Below are 26,036 nucleotides of genomic sequence, written 5' to 3' on the forward strand. Positions count from 1 at the left end.
CTTTTGTAATTCTCACTGTTATTACCTCTCTTTCACATATAAAATGCTGCGGCCTAGAGAAGCTGGCGAAGCGACTTCTAAGGCCACATAACCAGTTAAAGGCAGCACCAAATTTGAGCCCAGTTCCCTCTACCTTCATGTCTTGTGATTTTTGAAGACTAGACCCAAAGCCTCCCAGGACTTCATCAGGGTTTCACCAAGGGCTTTCCTGGGTGAACATCCAAAGCAGCTCCGATCTCTCAGAAGATGCCCATGAGTTCCTTGAATTAGTGGTTCATGTGATACTGTTGCAGGAAGGGGGACCCCTTCCAGAACCCGAGAGTGGGCTCTTGTCTAACACTAGGAAATGAATTGTCCAAGGAGACACATGTACCGACAAAGCAAGAGACTTTATTGGGAAGGGGCACCTGGGCAGAGAGCCGCAGGGTCAGGGAACCCCAGAGAGCTGCTCTGCCACATGGCTCGCGGCCTCAGGTTTTATGGTGATGGGGTTAGTATCCAGGTTGTCTCTGGCCAGTCATCTTGCTTGGCCCGTATTTGGTCTGACTCAGGGTCCTTCCTGATGGCGTGTGCATCGCTCAGCCAGGAGGGATTCCAGCGCGAAGGATTCTAAGAAGTTGGTCGTCTCCTCCCGGAGTTTTCCATAGCACCATGTTCCTTATCGGGACCTCCTGTGTGAGACAGCTCAGGGAAGCGGGTCTGGCCGAGGCGGGCAGTGTCGGTCAGCAGTTCCCTAACAATGCCACTGCCTTTATTCTCAGCATCTCTCTTCAACCGAAATTAGTTATTTGGTCTAAGTACTAAACGTGAAACTTTTTTCTGGTATGAGTTAACGTTTCTCAATTTAGCTACTACGTTTTAAGTGGACAGACTGCTATACTCTGTTACACTGCTTTTTTGGTTTTGGTAGCGTATCCGTGTTGATGAAACAACGTCCATCTGCATAGACGTTCCCTTCCTGGAGTCGGTCCACCCTCCAGGAACAGCCTTAGCGGCCACGACAAAGCTCACCGTCTACCCAGGTTAAATGGTTGGTGGTATTAGCCTCGGACTTCTCACCTTTCCATTTTCTCTTTCCTTTTCAAACAGATGTGGGTGCATTTTTTGAAGAGGGGATGTGGCTGCGGTATAACTTCCAGGCGCCCGGGTCCGGTGCTAAGGAATTGGGCAGCAGGTCGGAGAACTCCCTGGACCCGCAGAATGGGGCCCCGGACCTGGCCCGCGAGGAGATCTGCTTCAGCTTCAGCACCACCAAGGCACCCTGCATCCTCCTCTACGTCAGCTCTTTCACCACCGACTTCCTGGCAGTTCTCGTCAAACCCACCGGTAAGGACGAGGATACCTAGCCTTCTGCCCTTCAGTGTTGTAATATCGGGGACCATCTCCAAATATACACTAAGCCAGGAGTGTCAGTGCGACTGAAATAGGCATCCTATTTTAGAATATACAAATGGACTTAGGATCTTTCAGAGCAATCGAAGCAGTTCTAAAGCATATAAACATGCCAGACACTGAGTCCATTTCCTCTCTGAAAACTTGAGTTCTATGACACTTGGAGTTTTAAGATCTCTTTTTTACAAATAAAAATATTTAGGTGTATCAAGGAGCAAATCTCTCTCATTCCCCAGTGAGACTGTACAGGTTGGAGACACGGAGGCTACCTCTCTCATGGTCTTGCTCTTTAATGATTGAAGCTCTGCAGCCTTTTTTTTTTTTTTTTTTAAACATCTTTATTGGAGTGTAATTGCTTTACAATGGTGTGTTAGTTTCTGCTTTATAACAAAGTGAATCAGCTATACGTATACATATATCCCCATATCTCCTCCCTCTTGCATCTCCCTCCCACCCTCCCTATCCCACCCCTCTAGGTGGTCACAAAGCACGAGCTGATCTCCCTGTGCTATGTGGCTGCTTCCCACTAGCTATCTGTTTTACATTTGGTAGTGTACATATGTCCATGCCACTCTCTCACTTTGTCCCAGCTTACCCTTCCCCCTCCCCATATCCTCAAGTCCGTTCTCTAGTAGGTCCTGCAGCCTTTTCTGACAGCTATTTCAGTGTCGTGGCATCTTAAAGATCAAGATTTTCTTCTGTGGGAACTAAAAATTATTATTATTAACCCAATTCAGCTTGAGTGTTAATAGAATAGTAAATTCTTAAACTTCTCTGGGCAATGCTCTGTCGGTTTAAAAGATAGGTGGGAAAAAAATGTTCCTTAGGATTTTTCCCTTTCAGAAATTATTTCTGAAGAAAGAAGCCGAAAATCAGACAAAGATTCAGCATGAAGATGTTCATCATAGTTTATACTGTTATTTATGAAAATAAGAATTGGAAAGGACCTAGGAGTTACATTTTAGGAAAATGGTTAGTAAAAGAGGGAATCACCATTTTATGGAATATCGTGTATCCATTAAGAATAATATTTATGAAGAGTAATTAATGACATGGAGAAAATTTTTATGTAATATTATATAAAACCAAGAAAAGGCATGATACAGCCTTGACTGTACGATATCAGTTTAGCTCTGTAAAAACGATGGACAGGAAAACAGCAGTACTGTGAGCGCAGAGTCCCGTTGTTTGTTTGCGCAGTTGACTTGCCTCTGCTGGGGAATGCTCTTCCACACATGTCAGATGCTCTCAGTGATCCTGTCCCTGTTCTCACCAGAAAAAAACAGTTCAATCAGGAAGTAGAAAAGTGTACACCCCTGCTCTCTGGAAGTTCACCTGTTAGGTTTCTTTCTCCTGCCTCAGATTAAATAGCTGTTTAATCCATCGATGTTCTCCACCCTCATGTCCCAACCTCGCCTCAGTGGGCAGTGGGTTCTCACCTCTAGCTCATCAAGAATGTCAGGAACATGCCTCGGTAGATGCTGTATTGTCTGCTCCTCAAGCCACTGCCGCGTTAAAATCTGGTCCCAGTTCTATCCAGTAACTCACGCCCCCAAGCCCGCACCGGCCCCTGCGAGCACCCACGCGTGTGTCTGTGGGCCTTTGTCATGCGCAGGGGGTTTGACTAGTCGTTTCCATATTAATGGCTACCGTGTAAGGCTGCCCGAAGCTGTGCTAAGAGCACACACTGTATAAGGCAGAGTCCATTCTTACCCTCTTCCTGCAGGTGGTAGACTGGAGTGCAGAGAGATTGGGTGATTTGCACACTCAGCTGGTGGTGGCACGGCTGGGGTTCCTGAACCCAGGTGTCTGATGCTGGACCCAGGGTTCTCCACTGCCCTGCTTAGAGACCTCTAGAACACTCGGTGCATTTGCAAAGCATGGACAGTCAGTTTCTCTCTCATTATTGCAAGGCCGTCCTCAATTGCTAATGAAAATTTGGCTTTTTCGTACTCCAAATACTGCATTTTTTATGAATTGAGATTTCAAGCTAGAAAAATTTGAGGAACTCATTGAGGGAAAAGAAATCCATAAGGACTAAGCCAAAATGTCATTAAAATAAAATAAAAAGTTCTAACTAAATGCCCTGGCATCTCTTAAACTTAACATATCGGAAGCTGTATTGTCCTCACGGCTCCCAGAACCAGGCCCCTCTTCTTCTGTCAGTGCTACCGCTTCTCAGACACCAGAACTCACAGCCTGGCCTCATTCATGAGCACTCCGTCCTTCCGCCTCTTGTGGGCCATCCAGCCTGACAAGTCCTGTGCATCCTGTTCTCACCGTGTCCCTCCAGAGTATCCCTTCCTTTGCTTCCCCACTGCTACTCTCCTGGCAAATGTCTTCTGATTCAGCGCTTCCCGACATTGCTGCTGGCGTGGCAAACATAGAATGTTATCTTTGAATGGCACCTGGGCAGATGCATGAGGTTGTGTTTGGGAGGCCCCCAGCCCAGGGACTCCAGCAGGCCTTACCTCCACAGACCTGCCAAGGCCTGAGGGTAGCCGGGCTCCTGGCACCCCGTGACCCCACCGTGGGGTACCAGTGCACCTCAGCACGTCCCTGGGATGCTCTGTCCCGACCGTCTCTCTGCTTCCAGTCACGCTAACCTTGCCCAGCCCAGCCAGAGTAGGTCTTCCTTCACACACAGTGTCCCTGTCATACAGCCAGGAGGGCCTCCTTCCCCAGGATCAGGAGGACAGATCCCGAGTCCCAGCAGCTTCCAATCAGGACCCACCAGCCTCTTGAGTGAGAGCTCGGAGTGCAGAACCAGAAAGTCTGGGTTTGAATTCTGCTTCTCCGTTTGCAGATTGTGGGATCTTGGGCAGCCGTGAGCCACTCTGAGCCTCTGTCTCATCATCTGTTACATAGTGTCTCCCTCAGAGCAGTGCTGTGAAAGTCAAATGAGTTAGTAAGCGTAACACACCACACACACACACACACACACGCACGCACACACACACACACACCCTCACACACGCACACACACACACACGCGCACACACACACACGCACGCACACACACACCCCTCACACACCCCCTCACACACACGCACACCCTCGCACACACGCACACTGTATGTGTGTGTGTTAGCGGTTATTATTATCCAGAGCCCATGATTTAATCTACGTTTTGCCGCATATTGAGGCCACGCCTCCGTTCTCTCCCTTCTCCAGGAACTCGTCACTCCTCACACACCCCAAGGACGTCTGCCCTGCTGCCTGCTGTGCTCCCTTATCTGGAAAAGCTCCATCTTCCTCTGTAGCTTAATACCTGCCTTTCATTCTAGACCCAGATCAAGTCTCACCTCCTTTCAATGACTTCTCCTTACTTTAAACTCCTATTACACTTATTTTCAATGTCATTTGTTTGGCTTTTAGTACACTGTATTGTTACCCATCTTTGTTATAAATATGCCCTGTCTTCCCAGTGAGATGAAAGGCCCCCGCACTACATCTCCTGCGTACAATAGGTGCTCTGTAATTGTTTGCTGATGGTAATGATGATGACCAGTAGAGAATAAATCTGTTACTGCTGCAGCCAGTAAGAGAGTAGTCCCTTATAACTGCTTTAATTCACCCGGGAGATGAACATGAGGTGCAAGAAGTGAAGTATCTCTCCATCTTAATGATATTTTATTTTAATGAACAAATACTAATATTCTCCTTCCCATCATTTAGTGGTTTTCTTGTGCTATTGTTTGAAAGGAATAAATATATCATTTAAATTTTATTATTCAAGAATATTGCCATTACTGTTTATAGATGTTCACTGTATATAAATTTTAAGGTCCAACTCATCTTTTTCCTCAAAGCAGATCATTTCCATTGCCATTAAGTGAAGCAGTTAGAGAAGTTTTACATCATATTTACAAAGTCCAAGAAATCCAGGAAAGAGAAAAAATAACGAAAACAACTTAATACTGATTTTAATGAGCTGGAGAACATAAAGGGGCCAATGACGAAGAGACAGTAGGGAGAAAAATGTCCAGGGTTTTGTGGGGTTTTTTTGGCATAATTACCAGTTCCTCCAACTCCTAGCCTCAAAGGCAGAGCCCTCTCTTACTTCTCTTTGCATCGCCAGATCGAGGCACGGCCTGGCCCATACCATACAGGGGCTGGGGATGGATGTCTGTATTAGAAGTGGACTCCACACTTACAGCCAGCCAGGCAGTCCACTTCTAGACCTTGAAAACTTGGGTTCAACAGGGGCACTAGATAAGTATGTTCTAAAGAAATTAAGTTTTAAATGATGAATGAATACAGCTGTGTATTTAAGAAAACTGGCTGTGATCATACAAGGTCAGAGCACCAGAAGTAAAGTGGAGAATAAAAACTCAAGACAATTGACTTGTTTTTTCTACCTATAGCCAAACAACTGCCTAATCATCTCCTTCACTGCCAAACAATAGATTGTTTTTAATGCTATTAGAATAAAGAAAAAATAGAGTAAATCACTGAGGAGTGGGGAGAGAAGTAGCTCAGGAAACGGGAGCAACATATTCAAAGGTCCTGAGGCAGGAAGAATTGTATTTCCTAGGGAATAAGAGAAGTCCTAGGTAGCTTGAATGTAAAAAGTAAGAGGGTAGGGCTTCCCTGGTGGCGCAGTGGTTGGGAGTCCGCCTGCCGATGCAGGGGACACAGGTTCGTGCCCCAGTCCGGGAAGATCCCACATGCTGCGGAGCGGCTGGGTCCGTGAGCCATGGCCGCTGAGCCTGCGCGTCCAGAGCCTGTGCTTTGCAACGGGAGAGGCCACAACAGTGAGAGGCCCGCGTACAGCAAAAAAAAAAGAAAAAAAAAAAAAAAAAAGTAAGAGGGTAAATGGCATGTTTTAAAATAAAGTAACTGACAAGCTGTGATCAGACAAGACATCATAAGCTATGTTAAGAATGTATGTCTTTATCCTCTAAGCAGCTGGAAAGTTTGAAGAGTTTTAAGTGAACCAGACAAATAGTCAGTTATGCATCTTGAAAAGATTTCTCTGCTAAGAAAACATGGGAAGGAAGAAAGCACAGAAGCAAGGAGACCATCATCCATTCACTCAACAAGTAGTTATCCAGCACCTACCATGTATCGGGCGTTGTTCTAGACGTTGGGAACTAAGTCATAAAGAAATAAACAAAAATTCTTACTCTCATGGAGTTTACATTTTAGCAGAAGACAGCAGTAAACATACTAAGTACAGTATGTTGTATGGTAAGAACTCTCATGGGGAAAAAAATAAGGCAGAAGAGGGAGAGCCTGGCCAAGGGAAAGGAGTGGGTAAATTCTGCTTCTAATAAGGAAGTCACAGAAATGATCACTGAGAAGGCAATATTTGAGCAGGACCTAAAGGGAGTGAGGGCTCAGCCATGCAGATAACTGGGAAATGAGCATCCTAGGCAGAAGAACCAGCAGGTGCCAAGGGCCTGAGGCAGGAACATGCTGGCATCTGGGGACACAACAAAGAGGCCAGTGTGTTCAGGTGCAGAGTGAGAAAGGAGGAGAATAATGAGAGGTTATGTCAGAGATGAGGGGGGAGACCACAGAGGGCCTGGTGAGCCGTTATGGAGATGTCGACTTTTACCCTGAGTGAGACAGGAGGCCATGGGAGGGTTCTGAGCAGAGGACCGCTCTGACTGCCGCGTGGAGAGACCAGGTATGTGAGGGGCGGAGGCCAGGCTGGGCTGAGGGAGCGTGGCGGAAGGGCAGTAGTTAGAATGGAGGCTAGTACAATAATCCAGACAAAAGACGAGGGTGGCTTGGTCCAGGAATAGAAATGGAAGTGATGAGAGCAGTAAGATTCAGGGTGTGTTTTAAAGACTGAGCCAAGAAGCTTTGCCAATAGATCATACGTGTATTATAGGAGCAAGGCAGGAGTCAGGGCTTTTAGGCAGGAATAGCTGGAAGGATAAAGTGGCCGTTAACTGAAATGTGGGAATTGTGATGGAATAGTTTTTGGAGGGGAAGATCAAGAGTCTGGTTTCACGTATGTTGTGTCTGAGGTCCCAGTGCGACACCTCCATTAATGGGTTAGTAGTAAGAGAGCACGGAAAGAGGGGACTCGCCTGAGAGTGAAATGGGGTCAAGGGTGATCACGTTTAAAGGAGGGACTGATTTGGATCACGTGATCCAGGCAGAAGCCAATGCAGGTGAAGCCCAGGTGGTGGCCGTCAGGTCACTGATAGGGTGTGGCCAGCCCAGAGGCCCTGAGTCAGGCCAGGAGCTCTGCGTGCAGGGGCAGGCTCCTATGGGAGCGATACCAGGGCATTCTAGGTGCCAGTGGAGGCCCTGTGGTTGTGGAGATGGGGGAGAGTGGGTGAACTTAGACCCATTTAGGAGACGAAAGTCAACAGTGCTTGGTTGAAACGCTATAAAGCAAAGGAATCTAGGATCAAGTGCCAAGAGAAAACTCAAGTAGTGAAGCCTTGCCAGGTTTGTTCAGAAAGGAAAAATAGGAAATGCAAGTAACTCATGATTTTTCTTTCAATTCCAGGAGCGTAGTTCAATATTTTAAATGGCACAGGTAACGCAAAATAAGGAAGGGCAGCATTCAGAAACTGTTGCATTTATTTACGTGCACGTGAGGACGTGAGAATTACCTACAAGGAGATATTGCCAAATACTTAGAGTCGTTTACCTGACCTCTGGACGGTGGAGTTGCCAGTGACTTTCCTTCTCTTTTCCGTTCACTTTTTAAGTTTTAATTATCATGTTTTATTTCACAACTTAGAATATCAGTTTTGTTCCTCTGGAAGGAAAATGAAAAAGGCGACAAAGAATCTTTAGGTGATTTACAGTTGGCCAAACTCTTGCTAAATTACTGGCTCCATTTTTAAGCTCTGAGATGTCAGAAGCTATTAACACGAAGATTCCAATTTGAGTAAAAAATGAGATAAAAAGTGGATGGCTTTAAAAATCATAACTAAGAAATAAAAGCTACGTTTGCTGTGCAGATTAATTAAAAGCAGGATATAGAATATTGTATTAATCTTTTTGAGTATTGCTTGTCATTATTGGGAAGAAACAAGAAAGAGAAAAAAGAATAATTTGTTGAGGCAAAGTGAACGACCACTGAGAGGCGATGAGGACCCATCTCTTCGCCTTTGGTTTGCATTTGGATTGATGAGGTCTCTAACCTAGAATAAAAGCCATTGCTTTGTTTTCTTGGTCTCAGTGAAGCCTCCCAAAATCCCATGGATTTATCTTCTGTAAATTGTTTATTCTTAATATTGTATGTTCGTGGTTCTTCTATATGCTGAATGTCACACTTTGCCGATGGCATGAGGTCATCCCGGCATCCTGCACTTATTTTTTATTTCACAGAGTATTTTGTGGGGCCTGTAGGCGTCTCCATGGTCCTGTACCATGTATGTTCTCATTCTGCCATCCCAGGCTCAAGCCCGACTTGGGTTGTTTATGGCTTGTTGTTGGTAGATCATCAACATGCGCGTGCTGGTGCTGTGAGCCTTTATGGATTCGTGCGCCTCTGAGCTAGTGACTCAGAATTCAGAACGGCGGTGATGGACGTTGAAGCTGAGTTTAATGGAATTAGCCTCCAGGGGTGGGGGAAGTGACATTAAAATGAAATCCAGAGTGGAGAAATGACTGAGTTTCTTTTCTTTTCTCTGTGTAGGAAGCTTACAGATCCGGTACAGCCTGGGTGGCACCAGGGAGCCATATAACATTGACGTGGACCACAGGAGCATGGCCAATGGGCAGCCCCACAGCGTTAATGTCACTCGTCACGAGAGGACCATTACGCTCAAGGTACACACGTGTTATTCATCAAGCAGATGTGATACAGGGTTGCAATCTCTGTCCTCTGTCATGCTGGGCTCTTGGTTTTGTTTTGGGCGATTAGGACAGGTGGAAGAGATGCTTCTGATACTTTCTCCTACAAATTTCTAACCTGTGAAGTAGAAAGATAGCCAGTTCCTACAGGAAGGACAATGACAGAGTTGATGGAGAAGAGATTTCTTGGGAGAAGGTAGAATAAATGTTTACTCTGTACGTTCTTTGTAGCTTTCCTGCTTGTAGCCCTGCACATCTATCGGTCTACTGCTTTTATCCACTGCAGCATCTTTTCTCTCCATGGTCTCAGATGTCTGAAGCTTATCGCGTTTCCCAGCAAAGGTTATTTTGGTTTATCTGACCTACTTCCTTCACGACTCCAGTGCAATGTGAATAACTATTTTCTTTTCTTCTGCGCATGCTTTGCCTTAAAAATCCTCAGTACACAAACCTTCCCCAGCATCTCAGACCCTGGTTGTAGGCTTTCCGTACACAAAGGGACGGTTTTATTGCGACACTCAAACTTTATTTCAGGTTCATGGATTGTCCCTACCCCCACGACCGATTTTTACAATGAAGAGACCGGCCTGGGAGACACCATGAATAAAACATGGCATGAGGAGGTCTCCCTGGGAACTAAGGCAAAGATCAAGGCTGGAACTGTCACTGCATTCTCTAGCAGGGGTTCAAAATAGATACCTGTCAGGAAGAAGTGCAGCAGGGGGATGCTGTCTTGTCAGTCAAGTGGAATGTCATTTGCAGGGGTTCAGCAGCCTCTCCGACCTCATTCGGATTCGGATTCGGCTGGGAACTGTGGGAAGTTCAGGTTGCAAAGGAGAGGCACAAGCCCCGTCTCTTCGTGAGCACTGGCGGATGTCAAATTCATAACTTGATACGGAGTTTACACTTGGCCTTTAGCAGTAAATGCTAGAGAGCATTTTCAGGAGAGGCCTTTCCTCGGAAAATGACAATGTGCAGATACAGCCTGTTGCACAATCAATCAAATGGGGCATATAAGCTTCTCTCATAGTGATGGACAGTCGCTGAGTCTAGCGCAGTGCCTGTCATGTGTTAGGTGCTGCAAATTACTTATGGAGTAAACCACGCCCGTCTTCCACCATAACTCAAGTTTGATTCAGAGAAGCCAGCAAGTCCAGGATTAGTATGGTGGTTTATACCATTACAGGAAAGGGGTGGTTTTATGCCATTTTATCAACGTTGTGTTTATTGGCTTCTGATTAGAGGCATCCTCTTGTTTTAAAATGCGCCATCTGTCACCTCTTAAAGAAAGTGATTATCTTGCCATTTCACCATTGCAAACTAATATTAAAAGTTAAAAAGAGCTCAACAATCAGCTTGAAGGACAGTGTCAAGGAAGGGAGCTGTCTCAGCTGCGGAGTTTTGCAAGGTTAATCCTCGCTGTCTCCAAAAAAACGCGTTGTGTGTCGGGACCGAGCCCTGTGGGTTGAGGAACCACATGCAAAGACGAGGGTGGGGTGAGTGGGAGAAGCGAGTCCAGGTGATAGGCTAAATAATTCCATTTCCTGGTGCATTTCCCCAAATGAGAGTCTGGAGTAAAGAAGGTCAAGATGGCCTCCCTTCTGCCAAATTCCACCAACTGGGGAATCTTTGGAAGGAAGCAGCAGCTCTTTAAGAGCAAATATTAGCTTAATCAGAGCTGCTGTCTGCTACAGTAAATGAGAGATTACCCTGAAGCAGGGGAGAGGGATGGGCTGTTTTAAGGACTTGGGGCTCTTGAGGAAAGGCTGAGAAATCCACGCAGTGGAGGAGCCAGAGACCTGCAGAGTCCAGGGGACCAAAGTGGGGCTGGGGAGAACCGGCTTCTATTGCTTAGGGTTCTTCTGATGACAAAGGACAGAAAACCAGTTCAGAATTCATTTGTAGAGAAAATTCCTAGGGTAGGTTATAGAATTTAAGAAAGGGAAAACCAAAATTTTGAAAGAATGCAGGGGACCTGGAGGATTCAAACAAAGCCTAGGCCACGACCAAATGCCTCTCTCTCTCTCTCTCTCTCTCCCCCCCTCCCCCCCTCCCCCCCCTCCCCTTCTCCCTCCTCTCCTTCCCTCCCTCCCTCCCTCCATCTTCTCTTCTTGCCCACCTGCCTCTGGACAATTCCTCTTGCAGCAGGCTTCATCTGCCACACATCATGGGACACAGGCACTGAAGTCGGCTCACATCTTCCCAGTTTTGCTGGGACCAGAAGCAAGGTCCTGGTTTCTCGGTTCTCATTTTAAAATCTGGAGAAGGTCTCTGATTGACCTGGCTGGGGTCACACACTCACCCTATTGTGAGGGGAGGGGAACAGTGACTGATAGCCCCTAATCAAACCTCATGATTAGAGTGGGGAATTGAGGAGAATCTTCCAAGGAACAGGACTACAGTTCCAGGAAAAGGAAACACGCTGGGTACGAAAAACTTTGGCTGCACAATGCTTTGAGGTAAAGGAGAAGATAGAAGTGGGAAGCACTGTAGAAGGCACGGAACTAATTCGGCCATAGGAATTGTACCCAGGGTGTTGGAAAGCCCTGTCCCCCACCTCCTCCTTCTGTCATACAATGGGATGCAATTGCACTGAGATTTCTGGACATGTTTAGAAAGCAGATGCCTCAACCCACTTGAATGCAGCCTGGAAAGACTTCATGGTCTGGGGTGCACTCGTCTTTGTCAGCCCAGCCTCTCCAGTCCAGCCCAGATGGAAAACAAAGGTAGACATGGTGGAGGAAGAAAAGATATGGTGCCTGCTTGCAGACAAGCAGGTCGGGCCGATTCCCTGCTCCCATGACCTGCTTTCTTGCAGGCCGGGAAGACTGTAGAGTGTGGACGTAATTCCAAGGGCACTTTAGAACTCCAAAAAAACATCGAATTTTTTTTTCCTGGAAACAATCTACAAATCCATCTTGAGAACTTCTACAACCTCAAGAATATACAGAGAAAGATATAATAAAAGGTTAATTGTGATTATTTCTGTGTAAAGGGATTATAAATGGCTTCATTTCCTCTAGAGTTTTCTATATTTCCTCTTTTTTTTTTGTTTTTAAGCAGAGGTCTTCTTAGAAGCCCATATGATTTAAATTTATTTATTTATTTATTTATTTATGGCTGTGCTGGGTCTTCATTTCTGTGCAAGGGCTTTCTCTAGTTGTGGCAAGCGGGGGCCACTCTTAATCGCGGTGCGCGGGCCTCTCACTATTGCGGCCTCTCTTGTTGCGGAGCTCAGGCTCCAGACGCGCAGGCTCAGTAATTGTGGCTCACGGGCCTAGTTGCTCCGCAGCATGTGGGATCTTCCCAGACCAGGGCTCGAACCCGTGTCCCCTGCATTGGCAGGCAGATTCTCAACCACTGCGCCACCAGGGAAGCCCCTTGTTTTTTAATTATACGTGTATGTTGCATTTTTATAATCGAACAAAAATGTAAAACACACATATATCCTCAACCCATTCTGATAGCCCCCAGTTACAATAAAATATAATGACAAATATATTTAAATAATTTCAAATTAAAATGTACTTCTCATCAAAGAACAAAAATAAGGCTAACTCAAAGATGAGTTTAAAAGTGCCATGGAGTGGCTTCCCTGGTGGCGCAGTGGTTGAGAGTCTGCCTGCCGATGCAGGGGACGCGGGTTCGTGCCCCGGTCCGGGAAGATCCCACATGCCGTGGAGCGGCTGGGCCCGTGAGCCATGGCCGCTGAGCCTGCGCGTCCGGAGCCTGTGCTTCGCAACGGGAGAGGCCACAACAGTGAGAGGCCTGCGTACCACAAAAAAAAAAAAAAAAAAAGTGCCACGGAATGTCGACAGGTGACTGGATGAAGAAGATGTGGCACATATATACAATGGAATATTACTCAGCTGTAAAAATAAACAAAATTGAGTTATTTGTAGTGAGGTGGATGGACCTAGAGTCTGTCATACAGAGTGAAGTAATTCAGAAAGAGAAAAACAAATACTATATGCTAACACATATATATGGAATCTAAAAAAATGGTATGATGAACCTAGTGGCAGGACAGGAATGAAGACACAGATGTAGAGAATGGACTTGAGGACACGGAAGGTGATGGGAGGCTGGGATGTAGTGAGAGCATAGCACTGACATCTACACACTACCAAATGTAAAGTAGATAGCTAGTGAGAAGCTGCTGCATAGCACAGGGAGATCAGCTTGATGCTTTGTGACCACCTAGAGGGGTGGGATAGGGAGGGAGGGAGGGAGGGAGGCTCAAGAGGGAGGGGATAGGGGGATATATGTATACATACAGCTGATTCATGTTGTTGTACAGCAGAAACTACAACATTGTAAAGCAATTATACTCCAATAAAGATGTAAAAGAAAGTGCTGTGGAATGATGCCTTTGGAATTAAGGTAAAATTCTATACATTTATATATGTGCAAACATCATATAATTTAGGTGATGTTTGTCAGTGTTTACAGCGTTTTTAAAAGCAGGTTTGCTTTCCTAGCTGGGTTTGCCTAAAGCTAACCTTAAATAAGTTTGCATTCCCTGAGCACACGCTGTCTGAAATGGTGAGGAGCACTTGAGGGAAACTGACCTTGGATGAAACATTTGCTGCCAAAAGACAAAGTGCCCAATGTCCACACAGAGAATGAAGGACCGACTCTCGGAGTTCTCAGATGCCAGCGCAAACCAGAGCCCAGGACAACCCTCAAGTTGCATCGTTTATGGAAACTCACAGTTGCACCCGTGATAAAGCTGAAGGCTTAATGCCAAATGTAAAACAAACCCCGAGCGGGCAGAGAGCACCCGAGAAACACTGCCTGTGATTAAAAACTGCCAATTAGCATCATCTAAGAACTGAACATGACCATTACAAGGAATAATTTCAAAGCCTGTGTTACAAATCCTTTCTTCTTACTTTCCTTCCTGCCTGCCGTCCCTGGCTTCACCCGTCCTCCTTTCCTTCCTTTCGTCCCAACCACATTGCACAGGGGATATAAGGTGGTTTACAGGGAGTACCTAAAACGAAATTGAGAGTTAAAGTGAGTCACGAAAAGTAGGGCCCCAAGACAATGGGGAAATGGAATACGGTTACCCGGGTCAGAAGGTCTCACCCACTTGCGTAAGTTTGGCTCGGAGCTTCTTGGTGCCCGGAATTCCACAACCCATAAGCATAAAATATACCAGCTCTTCCAGGGAAATGGAATTTTTCTTGCTCGGTCATTCTTTCCTTTCTTTATCTACCATGGATTCTGTTCACTGGCATGGCAAGCTGCCCATAGCACGATCCACTTGGCAACATCACGTGCATGATGGTAGCTCACGTTTCTTGGTGCTGTGGTCCAGGCACTGTGCTAGCACTTGACACACATTTTCTCATTGAGTCTTCACAAGAGGCTTATGAGGAATGCACCATTAGTATCCCCATTTTAGAGATGTGGAAACTGACACTCAGAGTGTGATGTAGCTCACTCAAAATTAGGAAGCAGTGAGTAGCAAAAGCCTAGATGAACCGAGGTCTACCACACTGAAGTTTACACATGCTCTTAACTGAATCACTTAGTAGAGAGATGTCTGGGAGGGTGACCATAAAATGTTGGAAATGGATACCTCTGGCCAGTTGGAAATTGAGTGATGTTGAAGTTATAAAATAGTTCAAAAATATGCAGAAGTACAGAGAATAATAAAACATACACCTATGGACCCACCATCCAAACTTTTAAAATTTTGGCATTTTGCTATATTTCTTCAGAGTTTTAAAAATGCAGTGATAGTTGAAGGCCCTTCCTCCTTGTTACATAGTGGGTACCGAGAGAGGTGGTACGCAGGGCCTTCACCAGTGTTTCTGCAACAAATGTGTTTTTCACAAACCTTCTTGACGTAGCATTTCCTTGGGAAAGTCAAGTATAACTTAAAAATGGATTTCAGCCCAAACAGTTCTGCAGGCAGTGGGGTAGAACAGGGTGATGGGAGATGAAGGGGACAAGGGCTGAGGTGATACAACTTTCTGATATTCTCACCTGATCCAAGGATAAAATTAGCTTGAAAAATGAATTAAGTACATGTTCCTTGAATAACTATCAAATATTTAGGGGTTTTGTGGAAGTTTTACAGTGGAGGGTTCAGGGATATAGTCTCTGGCACAGATACTCCTAATCCATTTTCTCTAAAAATCAAATGAACAGATGGTAAAGATGTATCATTTTGGCTTTCACGTAACTGGAGGGCCAGTTCCATCTTTGCCAAGAAGAAGCTAACAGATTTCCTGCAAGTAAAATAAGGACTTTCTTAAATAATTCCAAGTCCTCAGAAACAAATGATGATCAGGTCCCCAAATTTTTATAGCACAAAGAGCATGACTTCAACTGTTTTCATCAGGAATTTTCAAAACAAATGTTCCTCAGACTCAGTGAATTACATCTCTTAAAATAAAGATGATAATTTCTTACCTGCTATTAATCAGAATTTCAACCAAATTGTATAACAGCAGTTGCATCAATTGCTAATTGAGCTGTATATTGAATATGAATCCTAAAAATGGTCAGAGGAAAGTGTTACCAACAATAGTAGCATAGGGTGAATGCTAAACGCCGGGAATGTAGAAAAAGACTTGGATATCACCAGTTGCTGTAACAACCCTAAAATGTCAGTGGCTAAACCCAATGAAAGTCTGCCTTATAGCAGATATATTTTTAAAGAGGAAAGTCCTGTGTTCTGTAGCAGTGATGAAATCATGCTGGGTAGACGCTCTGAGGACGTCCTGCTGCCGCCCTTGGCCATGGGAGTAGTTCCTTGAATAGGCCAAATTCCTGTCCATTATTTGCATGGCTCTCCATGGCTCTCCTCTGAACTGAATGTTGGTGATAATGCATTCCTTGAAGCTGTGCAGCTTCCAGGGACCGTTTCCTGCAGGTGTCAATTACACTGAGGGTTGTTTTATACTCACAAGCCTTTGTAGACCAGACCTGCAGTTTCTTTGCCGATACAGTTCCTTCAGAAGCTGAGTTGGCTTCTGATCTATCTGCTTCCGGTCAGTTTCGTGTACCAGTAGATAACGCCCTGCATTCTTCCCTAAACGTGGCTCTTGGACCAACATAGTCATTTGCCTCCAAGGACCCTTGCCTCTCTCTCAAGGTCATGGCAGCTGCCTTGAGGCCATCTGAGACAAGAGGCTTAGGTGGTTGTGGTGGGGTAAATGCTCTTCATTTTAACCTCCCGCGTGGCGCTGAGCCAGTTTGCTGAGCTGAAAATCTTCATGTGCCTTTGTTGGTCAAAGCTTTTTGCAGTTTTATTTCTTACTCTCTGGTGTGAGGCTCTAAATTTTTGGGCTTTTCTCTATTCCCTTTCACTGATGTTTGGAAACTGGCCAATTCTTTTCTGAACTCATCTCTTCCTTGACATAGGCAGCAGGAAACCCCTGATACCCTACTGCAGTTTATGAAAAGGTATATTCATGTTTTTGAAATACCAAATTACATGATAACCTCCTCAGAAAAAAATAACTGTATGTAATGGAGGGAAAACACTTTTTTTAAAAAGAAAAGCCCTATTGAGATTTGCTGGAGGTCATAAAATCGCAACTTTTCTAAGTGAAAAAAGAAGTAAGAGTCCAACTTTCAGGCCAGTGTTTGTGCCACATAAAGAGTCCACGTCAGTTTTCCTGGAAGCGTGGACATAACCTCTGGTCCTTCCATCTGAGCATCCTTCTTTCCTGTGCTGGCATGCAGCCTGGCCTGAAATTAGAAGCTGAGGCTCAGATGAATTATTTAAAAATGTGGGCCTTTATTACCCTTGAATTTTCTGCCAATAACGAACAATACTAAAAAGTGTATAGCTGTAAACACAACTGAAAATTTTAATATCAGAGGTTGTTCAAGCCTTTATTTTCAAAAATAACACTGTTTGGAAGCATTAAGTCTTTTTAGGGATGTCAGAACAAATAAAGGAAGTTGACCTCACTAGTCTAAGGCCCTGCTCTGAGATTACATTTACTGTAACATCTTCCCTTTGGCTAATTTAGCGTTTCTCTCCTCTGGAAGATGAGCTCACAGCCCTGGTTGTGCATTACCAGCACGCTTGACAGAAGGGCGGTGATGGCGGGAATAGTGATGAGCCCTTTGATGTCTCTAATCCTTCCCTCCCGGGAGCACTCTGACCCATGCACTGGCTCTCTGTTTGGGTTCTCAGCAAGCGCATTACTGCTTCTCTTCCTACATTCATGGAAGACCGACTCAGATGTTTACTTATGCGGAGGGCATAGGTCAATGTTTTATTTGTTTCTCATATCATTACAATGGTTTAATTCCACAGAAGATACCTGGGAAGAGAAGAGACAGGAATGTGTCTATTGAAAACTTGCCCATTCATTTGGTCTGCACATGTGTCACAGTTTGTTTTGTTTTGTTTTCAGTATTTCCATATATCCAGAGAAGCCTATTCACAATCGAGACACACATCACACACCTCATGACCTCATTAGCTTTGTGTCATTTGGTTTTAGATTGGGTTTTGGGTCCTTGGCCCATGGTAGGGTATTTTAGCAAATTTTCCTTATTTATTTCTGAACAGAAAGTAGGACTGTTTGGTGAAGTGTCTCCAGAAAAGAGAAACAAGATACACAACCATCAGTGCCGAGGATTCCTCCCCCTGCCACCGTGTGTTCAAACTGACCGGCAGCTGTAAACTGAGACCATCTGTGTACTTAGTGGTCTGGGCACCCACTATGTAAGGTCCCAGTTCCGAGGTGTGCAGTGATGTGTGACAAAATGTTCTCAAGATGATTCTGGGATGTTCCATTAACAGTGCATTTTTAGAAGTATTAAAACCATATGATGATCACTAAGGATTTAACACTATGCCATGTAATTGACATTAATCTCTTATCCTTGTCTGCCACTCAGCCCACGGCATGATGGGAAGTTCCGAACAGCAACCATTCCTTAAGCCTGACTTGGGTAAAATCAGGGGGTCGTCAGTGCCATCCCATATGGCTGCTTATGAAGTGCAATTAAAATTAACTCAACTTCATTGAGTACATTGAGGAGAACAGATATATGCTGTGTACCTATTACATGAAAGAAATCCAGGTAGACAATGATGAGTTGGTGGGGCAGGAGGAATGAACGAAATGTATCCTTTACCCTCAAGGAGTTTATATTCTGGGAGGAGAGGAAAGCTGTATACACACTCGATATACGTTTCTTCGGATAGTAGACGCTCCTTCCACCTAATTCTCCTCGGCAAGAGACTTAACAAGTTGGTCTCCCAATCAGCGTGTAAATAATAGACTGGGGATCTAGCAGAAGAGAGTATTATGAGTCTTGGCTGGTAATAAGGCCATAGCACATGAAGCAAGATTTCCCTTTGAGGATGGTCTGAGTCTAAACGGAGACCCCCTTGGATTGGGATTGTTGTTACTAAGTTGTTACTAAGACATAAATTTTTAAACATCCTTACTGACAGATTCCTCCACTTCCTAACTCTATGTTCTCTGGCAAGTTACTGAATGCTCTGTTTACGTATTTGGAGAATGGGAATAAGGCCACCTATTTTAATGAGGCGTGTGTGTGTGTTAAATGAAAATTTACATGAAAATATCTAGCATCTTCTATGGCCCAATAAATGCTACTATCCATCCTTCCTTCCCAAGTCCCTTCTCTTTCTTAAAAGCAAAAAGTAAGAGAGCAGCTGTTAGGTCATTATCAGCAGGGCCTTCAGAACCAAGGTTCCTGTTCTATCCATTTGCAGTTCAACCCAGGGAGCAAGTCCTCCCTGCACGTTCACAGCGGGCAGCATGGCCGGTGGCTTCAGAAGCCACAGTCCAACAGAAGAGACCGTCAATCACACAGACATGAACCAGGGGCCAACTGAAGTGTGGACTCATGCTGAGGAAGCACAGAAAAGGGGAGGAAATTAATCATCCTGAGGGTGGGAGAAATGGATCAGAGGAGACCGAGGAAGGCATTTGAGCCGTGCCTTAATGTTTGCATGGGGGGCGGGAGGACCACGTTATCAGACTTATTTTTTACCACAGGGAGCCAGTATTTGCTCTTCTGCAATCCAAAAAAATTACAGAGGGGAACCGAAGAAAAAATAAGTTTAACCCATCAAAGTCATCTGATCTGAAACCGAGAAAGACTCATAATGAGTATGTCAACACTTCCAAGTTTCTCATTTCTTTTCTAAAGCAATTTCATCTGCAAAAGAATTACGCGCTCTAAGGCTAGACAGGACCTCCATTCCAACGCTCCAGAAAAATGTGTTTACTTCGCTTTACGTTTCTTACAGCTCAGTGGGAAAACAGTTGCAATGCAGCTTCTGATCCAGTTTAGGGTTTGAGATGTCAGTTCTCTCTTTTCTCCTCCAGAATGCAGCCAAAGCTGTTGGAGCGTTCATTTCCCCCCCAGGCACACTGTCCTTAAATCATCTCTCAAGAAAGAAGGCGAGGTTCCCAGATTTCTGTTCTATCTGGCATGAAAACTAAAGTCCAATCTGTGAGGCATTATATCCTTATATCCATCTGCAGTGCGCTAAAATCACTCTCAAAGATGGTAATTCTCAAAGCAATTTTGTAACACAGTAGACAGAGCGGTGGTTCCCATGCCCAGGTAACTGAAAGCAGGTTCCTATCTCACGTAAGTGTATCTCCTCTCTGAAAAATAAATGTATCCCCACATGCAGTCCGAGGTTCTGAAGGGTTACGCTCTGCCCTTTTACTCAGTGAAGGGAAACGTCAGCCCAGGGACTGAACGTGAGGATTTTGGTGGACCGGGTGGCCTGGAGCAGGTCCTGAGCTAGTGCTAAGATGCCCTCTAGTGGTCACTAGCCAGAACCAGTGCTGAGGGTGGGGAAGGGAAAACTTCCGCATGAAGCTGGCTTAGCTGAGGCTTCTGCAAATGCTCATCTAATGCAGAGTCAGGAGTTGTCATGTGGGTCACTTGCATCTAATGTGAAATACTGGGATGGCCATGGGGCTTGGTTATATAAATGGGAGCTTGACGTCACGTTCAAAGATACAGCCCAGGGATTTCGTTCTCACCTGTGCTTCTCACAGCTCTGTCCCTGAGCCCTGGGCACTAGAGAGCCTGAAGAAATGTTTGCTGAGTGACTGGATAAATGAATGGATCACATTTATAAATAATGGATTCTGAGCACATGTGCTGCATTTGAGAGAACAAAGATTCTTTCTGCTTCCTCAGGTGCATTTGACTTGCATCCTTCCCTGTCCTGGCTAGTGACCTAAAAGAATTAGCCCTACCCTAACATCTTTGAGATGAGGAGATGTGATCTGAACGCTGGAGGGGATGGTAATAAAAAACTTCATGCGGAGAAGCGAGGGTCTGAGCTGGTAGTTCAACAGTGAAGATGGCGCAAGAGCATCAAAGAGGAAGTGGAAGTAAAAGCAAATAAAGCCACTGAGTAAATACTGCCGCTCCCTCCAGCATCCCGCCCTGTATCGGTCACCCAGGCCACCAGCAGAAGCTAAACTGGAGAATAGACAGAAATGAGCCCTCTCTACCCCTGTGAGGATGACATCGGGATCTGGATTATCGACCCACAGCCTCTGCCTTTGCTTATGTGCTTAAGCCCCCACAGCCGAGCACCACAAATGCACTGTGGCGCCAGCGGCGAAGTAACCGACAGGCTTCTGTAGCCTCTGACTTCCAACGTCGACGTCATCTCCGGAAACCCGTCCTGCAGCCAGAGATGGGTGCAGACAGCCAGGGTCACGTAAATCAGAAGATCCCCAAAAGGAGAGGTAGCAAGATGGGGGCCAGGAGGACACCAGGCAGAGGTGATGCCGGGCTGTCCCTGCCCCTCCGCTCATTCCCAGGAGTACTTTGTGCAGCTGCTGTGGACGTCCTGCCAGCCTAGCTTTGCAACAGCACAGGATCCAGGCAGACACATTAGCGTAGCTCAGACTCTGCAGGCGCACAGACCTCTGGGCTGTACCTCTCGGAAGCTATGTGTCCCTTTAGGCAACGTAACTTAATGCCAGGGCCTCGGTTTCCTCAGCTGTAAAATGGGGTGAATGAGAGTCTGTGCCCACAGGGTCGTTTGCAGATTCAGTGAAATAATACGTGTAAAGTACCTAAGGTGGGATCTGACCTGGAGTTGACTTTCAAGAAATGTTAGCTGCTACACTGATGATGATGTCGATAATATGGAAAAGGGGGAAGAAGAGGATCAAACTTTGGGGGGATATTCTTTGCACGTTTCCTCCTTCTCCCAGACCCTTTCAGCTGCATATTCTTTTTTCCAAGAGAAGTGAATGCCCTCCTTAGATTTCTTGCCTCATTTCTTCTAGTCTCTCCTATTCCCACTCCTCACCACCTCTGCTAAATTCTTCCACCCCTCCCCACATTCCACAGCCTTGAAAAACTACTGAAGCCAGCAGAACTGCTCATCGTTCGAGCTGTTAGACCCCGCATTCACCCCACATTCTGAAGTCACTCTGTGTTTAATGATTTTCATGATACACCTTTATACTCTTTCACCTGGAAGAGAATTTAAAGGATGTGGCTATCAGTCCTCTGATAATTGCCAATTTTTAGACTCCATCCTGCATATTGTTATTGCTGCCAAAACCTACTGGCAAAGGAATATCGATAGAGCCTCTGTACAAAAAAGAACGTATTTGCTGAGTTTTCTTAATACCAAGGACTTTAACTATATTACAGTTGAAATCAATAGAAATGTAACCTTTTCAACCACATAAAATGAGTTCATATTTTTTATTAGTCTTTTTCTGCCATTACAGTGTCATGATTGCAGAAGGAATGAGGTCAACCTAAGCTTTAATGAAAGACCATTCAGGAAACAAACTCAAACTCATTTAAATACTGAAGCCAGTGCCTTAAAAAGATCAATGAAGTAAAAGCACCTGGGGTCGCTTTACTTAAACACCCCACATATAAGCATCATTGCACAAGCACGATGTGAGCAAACCTTTAACCCTAGAAGACCAGCCAATTAGGAAGAAAATGCTGTTTCATTAAATAGGTTCAGAACCGTAAAGCCCTTATCCGTAGTCTGATTAGATGTACAGCATTTAAATTTTCTCTCCATATTTTAAACATCATCTGGAGAAGAATCATTGATCAGTGAATTTACTTAGGAAAGTCATTAGCTTTTAAGGTTAGGGGTGTGACAGCGATAGAAATCGCAGGTTCATTTCTTTAAAAATAACAAACACCAAATAGTGCTCTAATGACCAGTAGCCTTAGAATTGCAGGGAGCCAGGAAATGTTCTTTCTAACAACACAGCCTGGTGTCCCGCACATAGTTATGTGTATTAAATTGAATAGCTACCACCGAGTCCGTGGACCTGGGTCAGACACAAACCTCCTGGTGTCTCAGCTTCCCCGGAGCTGAGTAGGACAGTATCTTTGTCCACCTCCTTCCCTGGATACGAAAACAAAGCTGATTGTCACAAACCTCTTCCAGTTCTTCTCCATAAACAACAATGTAAATTGCAAACTTTAGTCATAATATTTGCTTAGAATAATTTTGGAATTGGAATGGTCTTTACGGGCCATTGAATCCAACCTCTGACCTGACTTAGAATCATCACCAGTCCCTCCTGGCATCACTGGATATGAGAAACATGCTATTCTTTTTTATTTTCTTTTATTGAAGTATAGTTGATTTACAGTGTTGTGTTAGTTTTTGGTGGACATCAAAGTGATTCAGTTATACATATATATATATTCTTTTCCAGATTCTTTTCCATGATAGGTTATTGCAAGATATTGAATATAGTTCCCTGTGCTATGCAGTAGGACCTTGCTGATTATCTATTTTATATATAGTAGCCTGTGTATCTACTAATCCCAAACTCCTAGTCTATCCCTCCCCCACTGAAATGTAGTGGGATGTTCCCAGCTGGGAACACTCCTCAGCCTGTCTTCAGCTTTGCTCCACAAGGTGGCTGGACGGCAGAATCGCTCGAAAGTCTTCGTGTGGCGTTAGGAGGTCAGGAGTCCTGTCATTTACTAAAAGACGCGCCTAGAAGGTGATATGGTCAGAGGGGGAATTTGAGGCTTATGCCAAGGTCTCCCTCTTCCCGCAGAGAAGCTCCCCGAGCAGTCAGGTCACCCTGGGACGGTCATCCGCCTGTGCCCAGGTGGCCTAGGGGCTGGGCAGGTGTAACCTCAGGAGTGCACACCGGCAGATGCCTGTCATATCTGGACCAGTCACAGCCGGGGCCCCCGCGGAGAACTTGACAATCAGAGCGGCCACACCCACCTCCACACTGGCCATCCCAGCCTCAGCAGACAAATGGCTGGACAGCAGTACCATCCCACACAGCAGCCTACAATGGTTTCCCTGTCCGTAGGCAGATGGTTCTAACACATCGTGTTTACTGATGGCTTTGTTAAAACTTCCCCCAAAAAACTCACCCAGGAATTTGCCAGGAACCAAATTTAAACAACCAACCCCTGAAAACACGTGCTGGACAAACCAAGATGACAGAAGCCAATAAAGACTGAAACAGAAAGGACCCCAATCACATTTGTCATGTTGACATTGTTTCTCGTAACTGTTCTCCCTCATAGTTCTTTATTCTTTTCATTTAATTAATAGAAGATTTAGCCATCACATTGTATAATTTTAGCAACGTTATGCTTGTTAGTACCTGTTTTCAGAATTGACCTTCCCTAATTTTATTTTGTTTCTCTTCTTTGTCTTCTTCCTCCCTTTTTCCATCCATTGATTTGTTTTTCCTTATTCCCGGAAAGTCGTTTTATAGTCTATCAAAATGTGTTTTGCTTTGAGATTTTTTCTTTGAAAAAATTATACAGCATTTGGGCCCTCCCTGCTATACACGTCTTCGAACTTAACCTTATTTAAAAAATGCTATATCAGCTATGAAACGAGAATTTCTCCTCTCATCCTTTGATATTTATAAATATTATAGGGATTTATTGATTTAAAAAAATCAGTTCTTTTAAAAATACTTTATGTTTTAAATAGTATTCAGTGTTTTTCCAGTAGGTGGAGTATTAGACTAGGGAAAGTAGATTAACATTCGAAAGCTAATTTTTTTTGTTTTGAGAAATTTTTTATATAAAACATAAATCACCTAATAGGCTCACTACTTCCTTTAATTGCATCAATACCACTGGATTTCAATTGCGCTAGACCTTATGAGGCAAAATTTGTTGACTGATTATGTTTCCATAATAAAGATGGCATGATGAGAATAGTAATAAGTACTTACGATAACTCTCATTTTAAAATTGCTTATCAAGTCATAAATGAAAACTCCTGGCATCTCAGAGAAATTATGTGCATGTACAGGAAAGAAAGATGTGTCCCTTGAATCCTTTATTTCTCAGACCTTAACCATTTCTGGAAAAGAGCATTCCTTGTGAGTTTAATATTGGTTCAAGGCCGACCCTGCCACTTGCAGTCTGTGACCTGGGGCAGGCCACTTACTCTCCTGGCACCCTGCTCTCTCCTCTACATTTGTGGGCAAAAGGTGATAAGCTAGCTCTCTCTAAGGCCCCTACCTGCCTGAATATCCCGGATGAATCTGTCTGTTTTGTAAACATCTGCTCAGGGTGAATGTTGGGGGCACGTTCGCTGAGATGTGCCAATGCACGTGGCAGAGACAGCTCTCGGTCCATGGCCTGTGTCTCAGAGCTGAAAGTGAGAAAACTCTGCCTGGTCTACGGGGCAGTGACTCTCCTTCCCGCCCTCTGTCCATCACTAGGATTGGCTGCAGGGGAACAATGTACTGATGGAACACTTTACAAGGTGATGCCCTGGAGCTGGGTCTTAGCAGAAGATTCTGCTCAAAGCCCCAGGCACCTGGGAAAATACTACTCCTTAGGCCCATGGTAGCAAAGCATTTTCAATCAGAGAAACCTTAAGTATTTCCTGGTTCAACCTCCTTGTTTTACAAATGAGGAAACAGGTCCAGGGAATCTTTGTGAAGTGTCCTCACCCATCTGTTCAGTGACAGAGCCAGGACCAGTCTCCTGGCCCGTCCTCACTCCCCCGGACCACCCTGCCGTCCTACGCTGGAAGTCCAGCCGAGTTCCCTAGTGACCCTGGCAAGGACAGCAAGACTCACAGTCCTTCCACCCTCCAAGGAAGAGAAACGAGGCCCTATCAAAGCAGGTCTTCTGAGGGTGAACAGAAGAAACGATCGCCACTTCTCCTCCTTTCTGCTTTCCTTGGACAGGTGATTTAGATTTGAAGAGAGCCTCCAGTTCCCGTTTGCAAGGTGTTCTCCATCCTAGAAAGGCTGGGCGTCCGTGGATTCAGCTGGATCTTTCCTAGATGTGGAAGCGAAGTCTCCTCTCCTTGGTCTTAGAGTAGAAGGACCCCAGACCCAGGTGCAGGCTGAGAAGGGGGCTGAGAAGGTGAATGCATCTGCTTTGGTTCTAGGCTACGCCACCTCTAGCCTTGCTGAAAATTCATTCATTAAATGGAAGTCCCCCACGTGGTTGAGTCCAGCTCACCAGGGGACTGCAAGGAAGCTTGGGGCCAGTAATAAAGTGAGCGGGTTAGATAACATTCCAGAACAAGAACTAATTCAATCATTGTGTGTGGTGACGGAAGAGCAGAAGAGCTTGCCAGGCAAAGGACACAGCAAAAAGGGAGCCCTGGAACATGTTCCAGAGAACATAGTGGTCCAAGGGCTGAAAGGTGTTGAGTAGGGTCAGAGTAGAGGGGCAGTGGGGAGGGGAGAGCAATGCCCTTTCCTCATCTAGGAAGACGGCACCTTCCCCTCTGATCGCCTCAGGGGCATTTCATCCGTCCTGAAGCAGCAAAGGCTCCCTGGCTGGTCCACCTGCAGGTGACTGAAGTGTTCCTTCACAGAGGGGCACCAGGTAGCCTGTTCAGGCACCTCTTTGCAGGTGTGCATCGCTATCCTGAGAATGAA

The 26,036-nt window shown here is 45.1% G+C and overlaps 1 protein-coding gene across 1 annotated transcript in view; it reads left to right on the plus strand.

Annotated features, from left to right (window-relative positions):
• CNTNAP2 (contactin associated protein 2) overlaps positions 1–26,036 on the plus strand; it is a 1,416,746-nt gene that overhangs the window by 1,245,417 nt on the left and 145,293 nt on the right. The window contains exons 19-20 of the mRNA XM_060019815.1: positions 1,090–1,326; positions 9,005–9,138. Coding sequence (XP_059875798.1) covers positions 1,090–1,326; positions 9,005–9,138 — 371 coding nt within the window. The remainder of the gene's footprint in view (positions 1–1,089; positions 1,327–9,004; positions 9,139–26,036) is intronic.

Source organism: Delphinus delphis, chromosome 9 (assembly GCF_949987515.2).
Source record: "Delphinus delphis chromosome 9, mDelDel1.2, whole genome shotgun sequence".
NCBI lineage: Eukaryota > Metazoa > Chordata > Mammalia > Artiodactyla > Delphinidae > Delphinus > Delphinus delphis.